Consider the following 19,453-nt stretch of genomic DNA (forward strand, 5'->3'; position numbering starts at 1 on the left):
AGGGGAGTAAGCAAGTCCAATGCACCTGTTATATTTTCAAGAACAGACAACTTTCTTTTTAAGAATCTAATACTTAAAATTTGGACTTAAATTATTTTAGTTATCCCTTTTTCTTGCTTTTCATTTTTAAATGTTTTTTGTGTTCTGCAGGACTTCAGCTGCTGGTTGCACAATTCTGGGCTCTGTTCAGAAACTGAAAACCAATACCAATCACCCTGAAAGTGATTCATTGTTCTATGATTTTGCTTTCTTAAGCACTTCAGTTCCCATTAAAGCCAGCTGCATAAGGGATCACAGCAGTGGGCAGCAAGAAATTTACTGGTCTCCTCAAAAGCTCCTTCTTTTTTGCTTTTTCTATTTTGTCTTCTCAAGGTGTTCAAAGGAAGAAAGCATCAGAGATGTCTGGATTAAATCTTTTCTTGAACATTTTTCTTTTGAATTTTTTCCTGTTTTCATAGCTGGGAAACACAGGTGTTTTCATCTTGATTGGCATAAGTTGCTTACAAAGTATATTGACATTAACAAATCATTCAATTATTCATTATTATTATCAAAAGTACAGCATCAGTGCTAGTTAAGGCATTTGGATGAAACAATCTCCAACTGGTATTTCTCTCATGTTAAGACACGAGAGGCATCTCACTATGTATCACCATGCATCTCAGTACATAATTCACGGTGTATTTTGTGTATTTTAACTCTTTGACAAAGAATCAGACACTTCATCCTTATTGTACTATTTATGCAATCCAGCTTCTCTATTTTCCCCCCAAAAAACCCAGTAAGGCACTAAAACCAAGATTTCAAAAGCAGTTGAGACACTTGGACACCTAAGGCTTGCTTCCATTGAAGCAAACAGTACAAATTGTCAGAAAAAACAAGAAAGAAAATCAAAGTTTGTACCTTGTCACATGTGCAGTTCCCTTGGTAGAGAGCTTCCTATGTAAAAGAAGAATTCAATCTTAAATTCTTAAGAGGCATAATTGTTACTAAAGAGTAAGAATCACTACAGAAAAATGTCAGTTTTAGAAGATAGCCACTAGATGGAGCAATTTAATATTAAGATTCCACTTATAAAGATTCTTTTACCTTTCCCATTACTGATCGATTTTTTCCTTTTCATGCTAAGGACACTTAGAAATACTGTGTCCTTGCATATTATGCAAGTAAAAGGAAAATTGCATATGAGTAAACACTAATGTTTCTGTGTTTTGCCTGTATTGAAGCAAAGACTGGAACCAGTGGAAGGTAAAGTGCAATTCTAAACTACTTCTGTTAAATTGTTAATTATTCCACCAATCTACATTTCCTAATCTTGAGAAACATTAGGCATTAAGAAATATTGAGCAGTTTATCAGAATATTATGCTCTCTATTCACCAGACACCAGAACTTTTTGCCAGCAGAGAATATTCTATCCTATCCTGAACTTTAGCCCAACTACTATATAGTTAGAATTCTTCTATCTTTTAGTATCAAACTCAGAATTAAGAATATTTTGTACTGACACAAAAGGAAAAGACTTGACCTCATTAGCTTGAGTCCCAATTTACATCAGTTGTATCTAAGATGGCTGTAGAACTACAGTGCCTTCTGTCAGTGTAAGACCAAAAGTTGAATCTTTGTCAATTTCTATTTCTAATGTTCTTTTCAAGCAACAATTTACAGTTGTTACTATCCAAAGTATCTCCTGATAACATCTATCTGTCCCTTGTGAAGGCAATGTGTATGTTTAAAAACAGAATAATGGTGTTGTTGCTGAATGCCGCTCTGAGGGACCAAGAAAGTAAATCCTCAATGATTACATGGGTCTTACAATCCTTCTTTAATACTGGATTTGCTGGGAAAAGGGGAAGGAATAAACACAGTTAAGGACAGTCTGTGAACAGCAATCCCCAACTGGCCTCTGCTTTCTTCTTTTAAAAGACTTCTCTTATACCATACTTACAAAATATTCATATTTCTGATTGATAAGTATGATAATCTAGAGCATCTAAGTCTGCAAACATCATAATACAGTATACTTTTTAATATCCTTCCTATTAATGAACTTTTCTAATGTTAAATCAACCTCTACCTGCATAGCAGGTGCAATTAGCAGGTGCATGGTGAAAGTCCATGCTTTTAGTGTCTAGATGTGGTGCTTTCTTCCAAGAACTGTTACTATTATCTACCATGATTAACAATAAACAAAATCCAAACACTAAGCTGTTTATACAACTATTAAGGCAATTGTGCACTTCTCTCTTAGAGCAGTCAGCCATGGTTCTAAGGTTTCTGAAGATGTATCATTGACATATCCCCATCATTTCCATCATTATCATGACCACATTTAGCACAGGTTCAATTAATCTAATCTCTTATCTCGCTTATCTCAATCAAATAGTCATTAAGGACATTGCTGTTCAATGGCTTCCTAGATGGACCTCAGAATGAAGAGAAAGCATATAGGACAGGAGGAGGGTAAACTTTATTATTTTGTTTTGAGATTACTACACTTCATTTTTATGCCTTGCTCCATCACTGCACTGCTTCCAGGGGGGAAGAGGGGTGTTTGCAGGCAAGAAAAAAAAGCAAAGAGCAAGCCAAGAATGAGCATGCTGCATTAGCTGGAGACACTTCTGGCATTTGTGTAAAAGCTGCCTTCATTAAAGCTGACATGTTAACACTGCAGCACACAAAAACATAAATGAGCATAAACAACATCCACATAATCACATTTCAAATATCAAACCAGTATACTTCAGACCTCTCCTCCATTAAGTCCACCTCAGAGACTGCCTCTGGCTGACTGCTCCTTGACAGGGTAGTGACAGAAAACAGATCAAGGCCCCAAAACATTTCCCCCCACATTTTCCAGTGGCTTTTATGCTCATTTTTCTTATAAAGAACAAACAAGTTCACTAACTGCAAACTACCTACTAGAAAAATCAACTTGAAAGTGTTTTAGATTTCATTATGTGATGACAATAAACAATTCAAAGCCGAGGCCAGACTGACAGTGTGGGATTTCAGTGAATCCATTTCAAGCAACTTCACCCAAACTGATTCAGCTTAGTCCTTGAGACCTCCAGTGTTTGCCTAGACCATAAAACCCATGACATAAAATCCTCACAAGAAAACACTTCACACTTTAGGAAAACACTGGCACCTATGTATCTAAGCATATTAAAAGAAGCACAAGAATTTCATTAATCTCTCAAATGCCAAATCACTTCACTTTCCAGTCAGAAGAGTCACTCCACAAGTAACTTTATAACTAGGCTTCAGTACAGAAATCTAACCTAAGAAATCTCACCTAAGCCTTTCTACCTTGTGGTTTTTTTCAGAAAACATGAAAACGCCAGCAGATGCTCTCACACAAGAGAAAACACCTTTGAAGAACTTGAAATGTGTGAAAATTACAGCTAGTTAAAAAGGTGATAAGTGTAATTAACTTCCCTGCTCACTTGTGTTACAACCATCCCTCTCCAGGGATGGGGGAGAAAGAAGAAAGAAAAGGAAAAAAGGAAGAAAAAAAAGAAGGGAGGGAGAGAGAGAGAGATAGGGGGAGGGGGGGATTAGTCTTACTTCCCCTTATGTTTAAATAACACTTAATTAAGGGGAATGCACTGTAACAAGCCATCTCTGAACCACAGGGCTCATAAGCAGAACATTAATGAAAGCAATGTAAAGTTGCACTAAATTACATGGCAGCAAGTTTGCTACAGCCTAAGAATAAAAAAAAATTGAAGGTGAGGGATGTAAGACAAGGAAGAGTGAGGGGGAAGTTTTAACATATTTGGTATCAGAAATTTTTGGAATGTTTTTCTCTTTATATTGTTTGATGCAATTGTCATTTTCTCAGAAAGTTTTTAAGCTCTCTTCTCTCCTGGGGATGTCCATCCCAGCAGAGCAAGAACACAATTAGAGCCAGCTACAAACCTGCCAGGTAACTCTTGTTCTAAGTGCTCATTAGATGAAGATAGATCTGCCCTTTTAATTCAGAGACATTGCCTACTAAGTACAAGTTAATAACTACTTAGGACTTCAGTCCCTGACAGAGTTACATAGGCAGGCTACTGTCTCTGAGAAGAGATAAAGACATGGAGGAAAAAAACCAGCCATCGAGTTAATCATGACCAGAAATCATTACCATCTAAGCCTGAGTGTCTGATGAAGTCTGTTTCAGGACTATTCAACATAGTTATTTATGTGTCCACAAACATATTAGAGCCAAGAAAACACTGGTATATAGATGCTGTATCACCAGACACGTCATACAAAGGACTCACTTCCTGGTTTTGTCAGTCTTTGCTGCAGATTCCAAAACAGCAAGTTCAAATTGGTTGAGGACAACCAGAAGTTCACCAGTCACACACATCAACTTCCAGAACACGAGGTGAGACAAGTGTGTTGACAGCATGGTGCAGAAGAAAATGGACACAATCTTCTGACTTCTTTATACCCTGCTGTAAGCTGCTAGCAAATCTGCAGCCTCATATTTCTGGAAGCAACAGACTGCCCATAGGCAGGTCAAACCCCACATCACAAACATGCAAGAGACATCCCTGCAGCAGCCTTTCAAGCACAGATCTCTTTTGTAAAGATTTCTCTGGGTAAGCCATGTCTGACTCATCCCTTGTAATACATTTCCCTTTCCTCCAAATGCAGACTGGGATTTCAGCTGAAGTTGTAAAACTCTTTTTTATTTGAAAAGCTTTTTGGAGGACTTGATTTTCCTAGAATCATAGGAAGTTGCACACCTTACTGCTGCACAAGAATGCCCTTCAATTATCTCCTGAGCCTGAATTTTCTGATGTTTATTCATAACAACTTTAGGTCACAGCCAGCCACCTACATTCCTTCAGGAAATCAGCCTGCTTCATAACAGGATGACATATTTGTCATCTTGCCTTGTTTTTGTAACAAACGAAGATATTTTCCCCTAGTCACCATTTGAAGTAATGTGCTTGCAATTTACAGAAATAAAGCAATGAGACCAGGAACTACCCAGAGGTACAGCTACCTTGTTTGGACTGATTTCTTATCTACATTGTTGAAAATAAGGTCTTGATGTTAGCAGTGATGCACCAGGCCCTATTCACTTCAGCAGAGTCAATGAAAGCACAAGAGTCCATCTGGGCAGTTCATTTGCAGAAACATCATCAAGTATAATAAGCTGGATCCTACAATCAAGATAAATTAGAACCACTGGGACTTAGCATAGGTGTAGAGATCAATAATGTTGATCCACTTGTGGGCTCATAGCCTTAATGTAATGACATAATGCATTTTGTTATTACTTCAAATAATCCAAGCTGATCTCCTCTAGGGAAATGAGGTCTGATCTGAACAGCTGGTTGTGCACAGGTAGGGCTCTCCTCTCCTCAAGATACCAGTGACATGCGCTGGCATAAGGCAGACTTCTCCTCATAGGAGAAGGATAGAAAAGAAAAACAGCAGGCCATAATGAACAGGAATGAACCTCCTTCCCCTGGAGCACTCTTTTATCACTGACTGTAAGTCTTCCCAGGGTCCAGAATTAATAAAACAGATAGTAAGATAAAGTTTGTTGCACTCCACGCCTCATAACATATGCCTACACTTAGCCCTGGGTAATAGTATATAAACATAGAAGACAAATTTTAAGCAGAAAGTGTGCAGCAATTGCTAGGAGGGCAATGATTACATCACAGTAATCCACACAGAAGTTGTAAGATTAGCTGTGTAATTAAAAGAGTAATAAAGGAATAGTTTACGTATACAAGAAATCTGCAAGCACCACAAGAGCTAAATAAATGTAGGTAATCATTTTAGTTTTCTGTTTCTGACATGCCATAAACTCATCCCCTTCACTGGCACTGGTACATCATCATGCTCTCAGGAGCCTTTTCTTACACAGATTTCCCTTGGAGAAATCTGAGGGAAAGGCAGGTAATTAACTCCTGAGAAGTGCTATGAAAGAAGTGAGTTTTCAAAAAAACAAAATTATCCACACTTTTAATTTTTTTTCAATTTTTTATTTTCTCCTTTATGGCATTTTCTATAATAAACACCAGGAAATTGTTGATCTAAGAAACATTATTATATACATTTATTTCTTTGTCTCAAGTTTTAACCTGACCTAGACATATTTATTCCTAAATCTACTGCAAAATGTAATATTGGAAGCTTTATAAAACAAGGATTACACCTATTTCCACAATTATTTGCAAAGCAGAACAAGAAGATGGAAAGTACTATTCTTCACTAATATGCTATTTTTTCAACGCCGTTGGGCTGAAGTAAACAAATAAAGAAGGCAAAGATGTATACACTCTCCATCTCATTTTTCTGTACCTCATAGTTCCAGAATTTTGTTTTTAAAAGATCCAACTTAGAGGGTTAACTATGCAAGAGTAACATTGCTTTGTCTAGAAGTCAGGTAAAATTAATGGTTCCATTATTGAAAATCTGTTGTGGTGGTGCTAGTGGTTTGAAGTTGTTTTCTTTTAACTAATATTGGGGCTACATTTGTTTTATATAGTTAGTTGTCTTTATTCCTAAGTGAAAGAACTTTAATTCTATCCCAAACTTGAGTTGAAGTGTAAATTTTAGCATTCCTGCTTCATGAGACAAGGGATTCCTTTAACAGGTATCAATATTACTTGCAAAATCAAATAACCTTTACCCCATCCCATTAACAAGGTCACCAATTCTTAGAGCTTGTCCTGTGCTTAAAAAGGTGGTGAGCTGCCCTACTATTGTTCTGCCCCACTCATCTATTAAGAGCATATGTAGCACCACATCCAATTTCTCCTTTCCAAGAGTTTAAATTTGCCCATATCTAGGCACATCTCTACGTTGTTGTCCCTCTAGACCTACATCACTAATTTAAACAAGCAAGATTAACCAAAAGCCTAAAAAAGAAATTACATTTCTTTCCTGGTAGAGTTTTGCCAGTAGTAAGTATAAGCATACAATTAACACCTATCTGGTGCTCTTCACATGTCAATCCTCATTTCTATATGCATCACTAAGTGAAAGTAACTCCTTCTTAGGTGATACATTGGATTAGTTAGAACTATCCTAAAAATACCCTTGATTTTGCTTACAGTATCCCAAACATTTACATAAAGTGTTCTGTACTGTGCTTAAGGGTTCACAAGGTGTGTTTTGTACCAGGAACACTGAAAGTCTCAGCTATTCATTTTTCCAGGTCTTTGTGACAAAACTTTTATAACACAACATGAAGAAGCAATCAAAGGGTTTAGCCAATATATGGACATCCATTTCATTCAGTTTGCTTTTCTAGCTTGCTAATTGACTGCAGGGATGAGCTAACAGAATAATGGCTGAAGAGATTGCTCTCAGATATTTTAAGGCACAGGCTGAACTCAGGATTCCATATAATGCTAAATTCTCAGAGTTACGTACTGAACTGCCTTCTATTTCGGGACTCACTCGGAATGTTCCCTCTTGCTCAGCAATTCACTGTCACAGCACTTAAATGCAGAGCTACAGTTGTTCAGGACTGCCTCGTACTTTCCAGACTCTAAAGGAAGAATTATTAAGAATCAGAGCTTTAGCTAAGCTAATATTGTTTTACCAAACCAGTTTCTCTTTAGATTCCTGTGCCACTACACTTCCATCAAAGAATCTAGGACTGTGTCCTCCCAGGCTGTGCAAGTAATGTTTGGAATACAAAAAAAGATTACAATGCCTTGTCTTGACAGGAGCAATAATATGCTCTAGGCTACACTCAATAGGCAGGCTAGGCCAAGCATGAACCAAAGCCAGCTGCCTTGCCTGTTTTAGAGAGAACCTCAAAGCTTCACTAACTTTGCTGACACCCACTCATATATCTATAAATTTTCTCTGGTGCACAATCTGTGTTTCCCTCTGACCACATCTTGTAAACGAGACACACAAGCACATTGATTCTTTTTCCTTTGCAATGGGACCAGGCAAGGCGAGCTGCAGTAATGGAGCACATACGTGCTGACAAGTATATGAAGTCACCAAGTCACAGCAATCCAGTGATTTCTGATTACCTCTTTATATCCTTCAACATTTATTCTCAAAACCAGTTCAAATGAAGTTTAAACATTAGGAATCATTCTATCATGGTCAAAATGAAAAATTATTATATAAACGCCTTTCTTTCCCCATCCCACCCATCCCATTTGTACACACTGTGTGCCACAAGTCATGGCATGGCTGTGGACAGGGGCCCGGGGAAACAGCACTGATTCATCCCACTGGCACTGAAGCTGGGCCAGCACACATCTCACTGGACAAGAGCCTTTCCAAAATAGTGACTTTAACACAATCAACAAGTCAAGTTTTCATCTGAGCCTGTAATTGCCTGGCCACGCAGGACAGAAATTAAGCCATTGGCTTCACGTGGAGTAAGTCTAGACATAAATATGTGTATGTGAAAGATTATGAACTGTATCAAACAGCTACTTACATGCAAGTCAGTGAAACTGTCATTTCAGTAAATATATGCATTGTTACTGTAGAATTATCTTAATATTTCTTATATGCGAAACTGTGTGCATGTGTTCATAAATTCTTTTCTACTGCATGGTAGTACCTCAGATTGCCAGGTTTGTTTGGTGCTCAACAGTGGAAGTATAAGCACACTTAAAATGCTTCAAATTTGCTAGGAATAGTAGTGATAATTTAATGTTGACTTCTGCCATTCCTAGTTCCTCAAGAAAACAAAACACGCCAACGCTCCAAAGTTTAACTTGCATTCCTAGAACAAACAGACTACTATTGGTCTGTAGCCACACAGAGATGCAGTAGCATATACAGAGCCAATGCTGACGATGCTTGCATGAAGTTGAATCTATTGAAAATGTCTCAGCTTATAAATTTTACATGAACTGCATAGAGGAAAAAAAATACAAGAAAGAAAAAAAACCATACCATCAAACAGCTATGATTGCTTCCACAGAGCATTTTGCATTAGTCCAATCAGCCGAACGTAGCATCAAATATTAGGGTGAAATGACAAAGTGTGTGGGTATAGAGTCAACAACAGAAAGCACACGTTTAATGGATAGGTGAAGAAAACCACCAACCCTCGGCACGGCAGGAAGCTGAAAAGAAACGGTCTTGTCACATGGTGCCACGAGGAAAGAGAAACCATTTCCTCCAGACACTCTAACCGATTTTGAAGCTCTGAGAAGCTTATTACTCTGCACATTAACTGACCAGTGCCAACCCCCCAAAAAACTCACCAAGCATCCCAAGTACAAGTGTTTAGCCCTTTAAACTGTTAAAAACGGCATTTACAGCCCCCACTCACCACAACCTCCTGGGCCACTGCTCCAGGTCCCCAGGGCGGCAGGTGGCTGCTTGAGACAAGCGTGAACTCTCCTTCCTGAGCTACCTGCCTTCGCTACCCAACAAACTGAGGGCTTCACCTGTCTCCTGGGCCCGGGAGAGCCGAGCCCCTGCAGCCCCCAACACCAGGAATGTGCCACATGTCCCCCAAACCCCACCACCACTGAAGGAAAAGACATGATTCCCAGAGCTGGAGCCTGACGGATGGGGAAGCGCAACCAGCGGAGCGTGCAAGGAGAGAGGGGCGAGGCGGCCGCGGGGCTGAGGGGAATGAGGGGCTGAGGGCAGTGAGGGGCTGAGGGGCCTCGCGGCCGCCTTCCCGCGCTCGGCGCCTCGCGCCGCTCAGCCCGCGCGGGGCAGGTGGGGCGGGGGGCGCGCGCCGCTCTCCGCCTCCGAGGGAGCCCGCTCTTCCTCCCCGCTCAGTCACGTGCTCCGGGAGCCGCAAAGCGGCGACGCCTTTGCGACAGGGTGACAGCCAAATGGTGCGACATCGGCGGCGGCCGCAGGCGCAGCAGCCGCGGCGGCCCCAGCGCTGCCAGGGCCGAGCGCCGCGCCCGGGCGGGGAGCGCACGGCGGGCACCGCTCGGCGGGGAACGCACCGCGTCGCTCCGCGCCGCTCCGAGCGCGCCGCGCCGCACCGCGGGGAGCGCGCCGCTCCGCACCGCCCCGCGGGGAACGCGCCGCTCCGCGCCCCACAGCCCACCGCGACCCCCATGAGAGTAGAGGGGTCGGCGGCGGCCCCCCCGCGCACCCCCGCCCGCCTGCCCGAGCACGGAGCGCTCCCCCCGCCCCCGATGCGCCCTTAGTCCCGGCCCCGGACCCGCCTCCCTCGCTCCCCTCCCCGCCGGCGGCGGCGGCAGCGGCAGCAGTAGCGCCCAGGTGCGGACTTCAAACCCCGGCGAAATGGCGTCCAACGCGGCCGAGAGGGAGATCCTCTTCACCGAGCTGCAGGTAAGCGGCGAGGGGCGCCGCCCCAGCCCCGCTCCCCTCCCCTCCCTTCCTGGCGGGGAGGACGGAGGAGCCGCCGCGCCCCGCCGCCCCCTGCCCGCCGCTCGGCGCGGGACGCCCACCCCAGTCCAGCCCGGGCCGGGGGGCCGGCGGAAGCCCGTGCCCACCCCGGGCCTCTTCCCGCTGCTCTCCCCCGGGAGCGGAGGCGCCGCCGCCCGGTCACGGCCCCACCCCGCCGCCGGCCGCGACCCGCTTTTGTCTGCGCTCGGCTCCCTCCTTCCCCCGCCGAGCGGCCGCGTCTCTCCGGCGGGGCCTGCCCGGGCCGCGCCCCCGGCCCCGCCGCGGCCCCGCCGGGATCTCCGTCCGCCCGCCCCGAGGCTGCCCGCGCCCGGAGCCCCTACGGGGGCCGGAGCTCTCGCCCTCCCCGCGCCTGGGGCACGGCGCTCGTCCGGGCCGGGCCCAGAGGGCTCCCGGTGGCCACCCCACGCCCGCGTCAGGGTCAGGCAAAGAGCCTCTCTCTCCTCTGGACACGGCACCGCGCAGGGGCCGAGCAGCTTCCTTCTTGTAGGCCTTGAATGCTGAGCTTGGGAAGAGGAGAAAATGGTGCGATCGACTTGATTTGTCACACGGCAAGGGTTCTTGTCACTACGAAAAAACAATCCCAAAAGACCCCGCAACACTGTTAAAGGTTGAAAGCTCGAGGCTTAGAGGTTTCCATCGCTGTAATTTGACCGGGTTTGGTTCCCTGTGCAACTGTTACTTTTCTTCTTGCCAGCTGCAAGGTTAGATGCAATTCCGGAGCTTCACTTTTGTGCCCTTATCTTTAAATGTCAGCACAACCTGCTGCCTCTTCAGCTTCCTTGTTCTGAAGAAAGCTTGCTTTTCTTTTTCCTTTTTTTTAATTTTAATTATACATCACTTAATCCGTGCAAATTGTTATGTTTACCCAGGCAAATAATGTGTCTCTGAATTTATTAGTTGGACAATGAACCAAAGTAAGAAGTCCATAAATGGAAAGTATTGAATTTAATGGTCAAATAAAAATTAGAAAGGCATGTCTTAGAAAAAAGTAATTTTATTTATGTAATGCTGTTAAGTTCTCCTGTAGTTCTGAATGTTGGAGGTGTGCTCACTTGAATAGCAAAGGAATAGAAGGCACAACAGATGTAGGAGTCTATTTAATATTGTAGCACATGAGATGGCTGAAGGCTAAGAATCCATCTAAAATGCTGAACTTTAATCAGTGGCTCATAAGTGCCTAGGAAGAATCAGTATGTTAATACAAACTTGATACGATGATATATAAGCTTGTAAACCTGTTTGAAGTGGAGAGCTGTGTGAATAACTAACCATAGCAGTGTTTCAAGTAGGCTAAATGGAAGCAACATTTCTGTAGAAGTACACAAAGCAGGATTCCAATTACTTTAAACAGAAATGAGTGGAGATTTTTCTTTGGGGGGCATTGGAAAGTTGGTTTTGTTTTTGTTTTGTTACTTTTTTTCTTGAAAGATGAGATTGACAGTGACACTGATTAAAAAAACCCCAAAACTAAAATACCCCCAAAAAATCAGCCAAACAAAAAACCCTCCAACCAACCAAAAAACCTAGGATGGATTAGATTCTTGGGTTGCACTATCCGTTCCATTTTATATGAAACTTCTGTATTAATAAATACAGCTTCTTGCCCAAGACAGAAAGGTTAAGTTAACATGGGAATGCCAGTAGTGTTTAAGGTTTGTGAACTGCTAACTTTAAGGTATTTTTGAGAAGAACTTTCATATCAGAAAGAACTGCTGTAAAGATAGCGTTGTTTGCCATGCTGTATATTAGCAGTGAAATACAAAGGCATCAATGTCGTTCTGCTTGGGAATACCTCAAAACAAATTGCTTTTCATATACCTGTACATAAACAAATTGCTTTTCAAATACCTGTACATCAAAGTTGCTTTAGCGGTATGATCCGAAAGTAAAGGGAACTGCAGTGGGGTGTGAGATACGCCATTTCACTCATGTTTCTTCAGGAGGGAACTTCCTCAATCATAAGAACTCTAACTTTAAAAGTGCTTATATGTGAAACAGACTTTTGCTTGCATATTGCAATCCTGCACAGAAAGAAGAGGAAGTTGAAGAATTCATGGCTACAGTAAAAGTTTAAAGGGTCAAGTCCATAGGTTGATCTAGATCATGGGTGATGTGTGGTCTAAGTGTTTTCTTAAAAATTGTGAAAACTTACTGAAAACAAGCTAAAGCCAGTGTAAATGCCAAGCTTGTTCCTGCCACGGGCTCTAAAGCATCAGTCAGTGATCAATATAACACGTTGCTTTGTGCTGTGCTCAGGGCTGTGTGCTCCTGGTTATGACAGCCCTGTGCACTCCAGCGTGCTGTAAGGAAACTGTTAGCTTGGGGTGAAGTTGATAGAGGCAGATCAGTAGTTATGAATCAATTGAATGCTCCTGACAGAAAGATTAGCAGACTGGCACAATTACTGACTAACAGGATGTGAAGTGGATTCTGAGAAAATACGAAAAACGAAAGAGCAAAGTAACTAGTTGCTAATAAGCAAGTGGTGAAACATAGGTGCAGTACGTGTCCTTGTTTCAAAGGCTTAATTAAACAGGCCTTAAATAGACCCTAGATCTCTATTCTCACAATGAAAGTTTTGTATTTTAAATAAGTGATGGCTTATCAGATAGAGCAATTGCTTATAAATCTCTGCTAGCAAATATCCACTTCATATTTCTGTTGTGCTTTTTCTACAAAATATTGTATCCATTCTTGTATATTTTATTTTACTTTAAACATTTTCCAGACTGATAGTGGTATGTAGAAAGTATATTTTGCCACTTAGCAAGTTTTAAACTTAAGCCTGTTCAAGGTGAAAAATGCAACGCTTATTTCTCAGTAGTTAGCAAATGCAAAGTACAAGGTAAACTTGGCAATAAGCAAATCCTCTTTTTAGTTTGTTCTGGTAGCTTCACCAACGAAATTGCCTGATTACTAAAGATTGAAAGATTACATAAAGCCAGATTACCCTTTTTTACCTCCTTTTATCTCTAGTACAGGTTCTTTAGTAGGAGGAAGAATGAGCTTGGGTAAGAACCAGTATTGCTGATGTTGCCTTCCCTTCCAAAATTCTGCTGTCCTTCTGTGGGCTTGCATCCCTTAGAACTTTGTACACCAGGTAAACTAGCCTCTCCAGTGCTGGCTCTCAGGTTAATTGCACAGTCTTTAACTCTTTGCTTCCTGGTGGAAGTGCCAACTCTGTTTCTTCAAAGAAATTAAGCTCTAACATATGGTGCTGTAGTTTGTTAAATAAGGCATCCACAAAATAAAATATGTTAAAGTTTTTTATGGAAAAAGGTTTGGCTTGTTTTTTTCAAATCATTATTAAAAATTTAATTTTTTTTGTGAAAAAAATATGTATGCTTTCTTGGCAGTGATGGTAGATGTCAGCATAGTAAATTGGTATGGCTGGGTTAACAGAAATTATTGCTTAGAGTATTTAAATGAAACCAGTGTGTATGCACAGTGATTACACTTGTGTACTTCTAGATGTTCACTAACACTTCTTTTCTAGACAGTACTGTGAATCTTCTAAACTTGGGGCATTTATGGTTAAAGTTAATGGATTTATTTCATAAAAAATTTCACTTCACTCAAAGTTGTGTTTTGCAAAGCAATACTTGTTTAATATCAGGAAAAAAGTACATTGCTTGTGTTTATTTGCTTATATGAAATTGTTTGGTCAAGATAGAGAACTTAGGCTATGCCCTGAAATGAATAAGCATATAACAAACCTTCCATTACTTCAAATGGAAATATTAAAGTCTCTTCCTGGAATTAATTTTTCAAACTCAACCATCATACATATTTTTGATATTACTGAACATTGTGAAAAATGTCTTTATACTGGTCAGCATATAGGGACCTTTTTAATGGATATTTTGTGTTAATACCCTGGTCACCTAATTTCCTAAGGTGCTGTACTCAGAGATCATAAAGCATAAATTTCCTGACAGAATCATGTTCAAAGGCCATGGTATTTTTTTTTTAATAGTGATCAACAGTATCACAACTAAAATGTGTAAATTATGATTATAGGATGGTACATGTGGTATAGGTTTTGATTTGTTTTATTTTTCCATTTCATATATAGGGCAAGAATATATGTTAAATTAATGTGACTGAACAATGCTTAGTATTTTATTGGTCTGCATGATACAAATTGGACAGTTGAGTCTGAGGTTGTACAACTATGTTTTGTATATAAATGTGTATAAAATTGGATGCTTGTACTTGTTAAACTATTAGCTGGGACTCTGAAAACCTGTATTTCATTCCTGGCTTCTCTGCTCTCAGCTAGGTGACATTAGGCAGATGGCTTTGCTTACTCATGTCTCCATTTCCTCATCTTTAGAATAGAGGTAATGATGCCTGCTTTTTTTAGAGTTAGAAAGTACTGGGTATTTATTATTAGCTGTGGTCAAGTGCCTAAGGACACCGTAAAAAGGTATAAGTAACCTAATTAATCTGTTTTGAAGAAACATTGTAATTGGGCTGAACACTCAGCAGTAAGACTGCCTTCAAATAATATTCAGCTAGGACAGATTAGCTTTAAATAATTTTGAATTACTCTTGTTTCTTCAGGAGGAAAGAATGTCACATTCAGGTGAAAATATCCTGAACTAGTCAATTGCATTTTAGAAAGGATGTACAGCTGCTTGGGACTTCTTAGGTCCCTACAAATATTTTCACAATTGGTGGATTTAGAAAAGCACTTCAGGGTTTTTTTCCATTTGTGGATGTATATACTCTTTGAACATTCCTGTGTTCAAATATTATATTAGCAAAATATGCATCCTGTTCTCACTGGAACATAAACAGTCCTTAAAATACCTTTTGGTAGGTGGATGGGTGGAGTTTTTTGTTTTGTTTTGGGGTTTGGTTTTTTTTTCTTTTTTTGAATTCTGTTCGTCTTCCTGTTAACACAGGAACCTGTATATCATTTAGACTTGTATACATTTGACTGAATTTTCTTTATCAGAGTAGCTGTATTTTTGGGACCTAGATCTGTTACTTTAACTCAAGATAAATTATTAGTGATGGCTAGTAGAAAAGTATTTAGTTAACTATATGTAATAGCTCTTCTGGATGAGTTTTATACATTGTGAAGGTCATTCATTACAGTGTAACCTAAAGCCTGCAGTAGAATAACTAGATAAATATGTCCTTGACATTGGGAAACAGTGGTTTGAGGGTTTCATGTTGGGATTAGGATTTTTTCATCAGTGCCTCAGTGCTGAATTAGAGACTAAGACCTCTACATGGATTCAGAGTAACAAAGTCTCCCACGTGCAGTGGAGGGCTCAGTCTTTTTTTTTTTTTTTTTTTTTTTTTTTTTGTACACACTTGTACAGCTGGTACAAATTGGTTGATGGTGGGCTTTTTGTTTGTTTTGATTTTTCACTACATGGGTCCAGTAAGTGAAAGGGTTCAGGAACAGACTGAGCTGAAGCATCTCTCATGGGACTTTACTGTAGCATGGGCAAAGCATTTGTATGGTACTTTGAAGCTTCAATTATTAATGCTTGGTCTGCAGTTCCTGACACAAGCAAAAGAGCATCTTTGCTACTGTTTGGTGTGGGTGGGGGAGGTTCTTTTTAAGGAAATGAGATTTATGTTGTAAAATTGAATCCATGGCTTCTGTTACTTTGAGATATGATTGAGAAGTAGTACATCAAAACAGAAACTAATAATACCATTAGCTAACAAAATGCTTTAGGCCTGTCCTTACAAGTACCAGCAGATATGATATGTTTGTTTATTTGAACTGCAGCAATACAGTTATGTCACAGTTACACAAATCAACACAATTTTTGTTACTGCCATTTTACAGCTACCACTTACTTACTGTTTGACACCTTACCAGTGAATTAAACTACTTGCATGGCAGTCTGGGAGTACATCCTTTGGAGCAAAGTACTGCTCGGTTTTCTCATGATTTTGTGGGATGATTTTCCAAACTTTCAGGAATTTGGTGACTGTATGTCAAACTAAGGAAGTTTTGTGGCATCCATCAGAATTGCCATGCAAATTCTGGTATCTGGTGAGGATGAGATGGCTGAGGTTTCTGTGGTGAGGAGACACATGAACAGGATAGCAGTGCACATTTGCAGGCTTACGTTCAGCTCAATGAGCCAGCTTTGCTGGGAGTTCTGCTGCTGTCCTGCTTTGCTTAGTAGAAGAGGCTGAAATGAGGCTGTTGGAGGTAGTGCATTCAACTTCATCCCTAGGGTGAGCTGAGAGGGTTCATGTGATCAGTTACTATGGCTCACAAGCAGGACCACCAGCTGGGTAGTGGTGAGCTGATTGTTTTTTAGAGCAGGCCACGCCTTACTTTTTCTTGATGTTAGGTATAGATACAGTTTCCTATGCTTTGTATCAGCATTATGCCCACTGTGGCTGTGCTTCCTGTTTACCGCTGCTGCAGTGTACAGAGCACTTCTGGAGGGAATGCACAGAGATGGCAAGGCTATGATCTCAGTAATAGAATTTGTTACTTCCACTGGACAGGGAAAAATAGGAATATTAGCAGAAGTGTATTTTCCTAGGCCAAGTATATCCCTACTGAAAGCCTTTGTTATTTTACTGTAGATACATAGCTAGCTATCAGATAGGTACCAAATAAGAAATGATAACTGGAAAAGGCTGGGCTGTGAAAGTTTAGTATAGGCAGCATTTCCCTGTTCTTTTTTGTGCCATGAAGAAAGGCTGATATGTGACAAGACCCAGGGACAGTGTGCTCTGGCCCAACATACAAATCAGGGTTAGTAAAAACCTTAATGTGAATGTGACTAAATTAGTTCGCTTTTTCTGCCTCCAATTCCTATGGATTCCTTTAAGCCTCGTTTTCTTCACTGGAGATGTATTGCTTTTTAAATGATAGGGAGTTTCTGACTCCTTCTCTAAATAAGTGCAGATCAGAGAGCTTGAATCAGAAGCCTTTAATACCTGGCTCCTGTCTTAGTGCTACGTGTGGGAGTCTGGTGTTGAAGAAAACTGTTTTTATTCTCTTGAGGTTTTTCTGACATTTGTTACCTTGCAACATGGTAGTAGCGTTGATACATTTTAAGTTTCCATTAAATACAAGAACATATTAGCCTGAAAATTAAACTATCAGAATCAGTTCTGTTTCTATTGAGAAGAACCAGGGAGTTTTCCACTAACTTTCCACACTTGTTATTAGGATGTAACAAAATGCACTAGGCAGCAAATCTATAGCCAGGGGAAGGCATAATTAAGTCTGCAATACCAAGCAACTAATAGATTATACTAAAGTTATAAGATAAATCTCAGGAATACTGTGGGACTCTGTTTGTTACTGTGATGAAACACTTCCAAGCAGATCAGGTCAGAAGGGAGACCTTTTCTTGTGGGTAAATACAACAGTAGTAGTTTCCTGAGCCCTAAACCCAGAGAATATTACTCAGTTCTTGGAATGTGGGTGCCAATACACCTTGTGGTTGACTTTTTTTTTTTTTTAGCTCCTAATACTCAAAGTACTTGAACATCTCTACCACATAAATTTTCTCTAATGCAACTTAAGAAGTAAATACACATATGTGAACTTCATAAATACATATGCACTATCGTGTGTACTCATATTTGTTAGACTGTTGAAATAAATAGGTTATTTAAATTAATAAGAAGTAATAGTAATTTTAATTGTTATTAACCTGAATTAGTACTTGTAAATAATACCACTACATAGGTGTTTTGAAATTATTCTTCTATTCAGCTGTGTGTATGTATATAATTTTTTTTATACAAACTTCATGTAACTTTTGAAGAGAAACTGAGAGTTGATGTTTAAAACATCAGAAAAATGTCCTTTTTTTGTTTTTCATTTCAAAGTCCAAAACACAAACCATCTAATTAACCAGGTAATAGTGATGTTGTTTAGTATATCACTGGTGCCACAGTCGGCCTGTGAACTTAGGAACTTTAACGTATGTATTTTTGAAAACTGTTAAAAGTATATTCAGTTTGGTTTTCTTTGTTGCAGTAAGATGTAAGACAGGTCCATAAATTTAGGATGGAAAAGTTCTAGTTGGTTCATTGATGATGTCATGTGCTGGAGTTGGAAGCTTTGCCCATACAGAATTGAGTGTGTTGCTCAAAGAAAGTGTCAGACTGTCAGCTGGTACCACTGCTGAAAGTGAGCATGTGCCATATTATGTCGCTGTACATTTGCACAGGCAGCTATATGGTGAACAAATTTTGTTGGGTTGTTTTGGTGGGATTTTTTCACCCCTAGATTAGTTTTCAGCCAGATCAGGTTCAAAATTGCAGTTCACTGTGTGGCCATATAAAAGTTTGTACTGCATATATCAGTGAGTGGTCTGGAACAGGAACAAACTGTTAGGGGAGGTCAGGACTGCTTGTTCTTTAGGATGCTTTTTATTGCCTGCAGTGGTGGTTCATGCAGTAAAATGTTTATGGGAATACAGATCCACAGCTAAGGACTGTGTGGAGTCCAATTCTGCTGCAGGTGAATATGCTGATAATGAGCAGTCCAAGACTGTCTGTGGCAATTCTCTTCTAGCTTGACGTTCTTCAAGCAGAAAGTCTCATAATATGCCTGTGACACTGAAAACCTGTTTGGCTGAAAAGGCATTAAAAATACAATTGGTTTGGACATCATGCATGCATGGAAGATATAGTTACATTTAGTTTGATGTTGAAGGCTGAGAACAGTGGTAAGGTTTGGTAGCAGTACGAGGCCAGTGTAGGGCTATAAGCCCAAGTTTATTAGCTAACTTTTAGAAGTGCTAAGTCTGCTGTTAAACCTTTTATGCACTCAATGCAAGAAGAAATTTTGTAGAATCTTGAGTCTTTTTGTTATTTCTCTAACTGAAGTGGAAGAAAAAGTGAGTGTACAATTGAAATGGATGGGATTGAATTTTGCAGTGAAGACAAAGTACTGTGCAAGTAATACTATAAATGTACTGCCCATAAAGGTGATGAAGAGACTGAGGTATTATGTACAGCTTGGTATGAATACATTTGTCAGTTAATGAGTAGCTCGATAAGTGTGAGACATTTGAATATTCAATAGGGAAATAAATCCCCTACAGTGATGAGTTGAATGTTTGCAATAGGAAAATATCTCTGAATGGTCACATAAG

General features: G+C 40.4%; 1 protein-coding gene and 1 non-coding gene across 52 annotated transcripts in view; one reads left to right on the forward strand and one right to left on the reverse strand.

Moving 5' to 3' along the window:
* The window catches only part of LOC141729846 (uncharacterized), a 485,161-nt gene extending 475,129 nt beyond the window's left edge, over positions 1–10,032 (reverse strand). For 39 of the 50 annotated variants that reach the window (XR_012581340.1, XR_012581341.1, XR_012581313.1 and 36 more), the window contains exon 1: positions 9,280–10,032. This is a non-coding gene — a transcript (uncharacterized LOC141729846). Of the gene's footprint in view, positions 1–903; positions 940–8,897; positions 9,071–9,279 lie in introns of all 50 variants that reach the window. The other 11 variants (XR_012581353.1, XR_012581352.1, XR_012581350.1 and 8 more) reach the window with 3 other exon arrangements.
* Positions 10,033–10,134: 102 nt separating this feature from the next.
* PKN2 (protein kinase N2) overlaps positions 10,135–19,453 on the forward strand; it is a 54,737-nt gene continuing 45,418 nt past the window's right edge. For both annotated transcript variants that reach the window (XM_074546071.1, XM_074546072.1), the window contains exon 1: positions 10,135–10,268. In XM_074546071.1, coding sequence (XP_074402172.1) covers positions 10,221–10,268 — 48 coding nt within the window. In that variant the 5' untranslated portion in view covers positions 10,135–10,220. The remainder of the gene's footprint in view (positions 10,269–19,453) is intronic.

The sequence above is a fragment of the Zonotrichia albicollis genome, chromosome 8 (genome assembly GCF_047830755.1).
Source record: "Zonotrichia albicollis isolate bZonAlb1 chromosome 8, bZonAlb1.hap1, whole genome shotgun sequence".
In the NCBI taxonomy this organism is placed as follows: domain Eukaryota; kingdom Metazoa; phylum Chordata; class Aves; order Passeriformes; family Passerellidae; genus Zonotrichia; species Zonotrichia albicollis.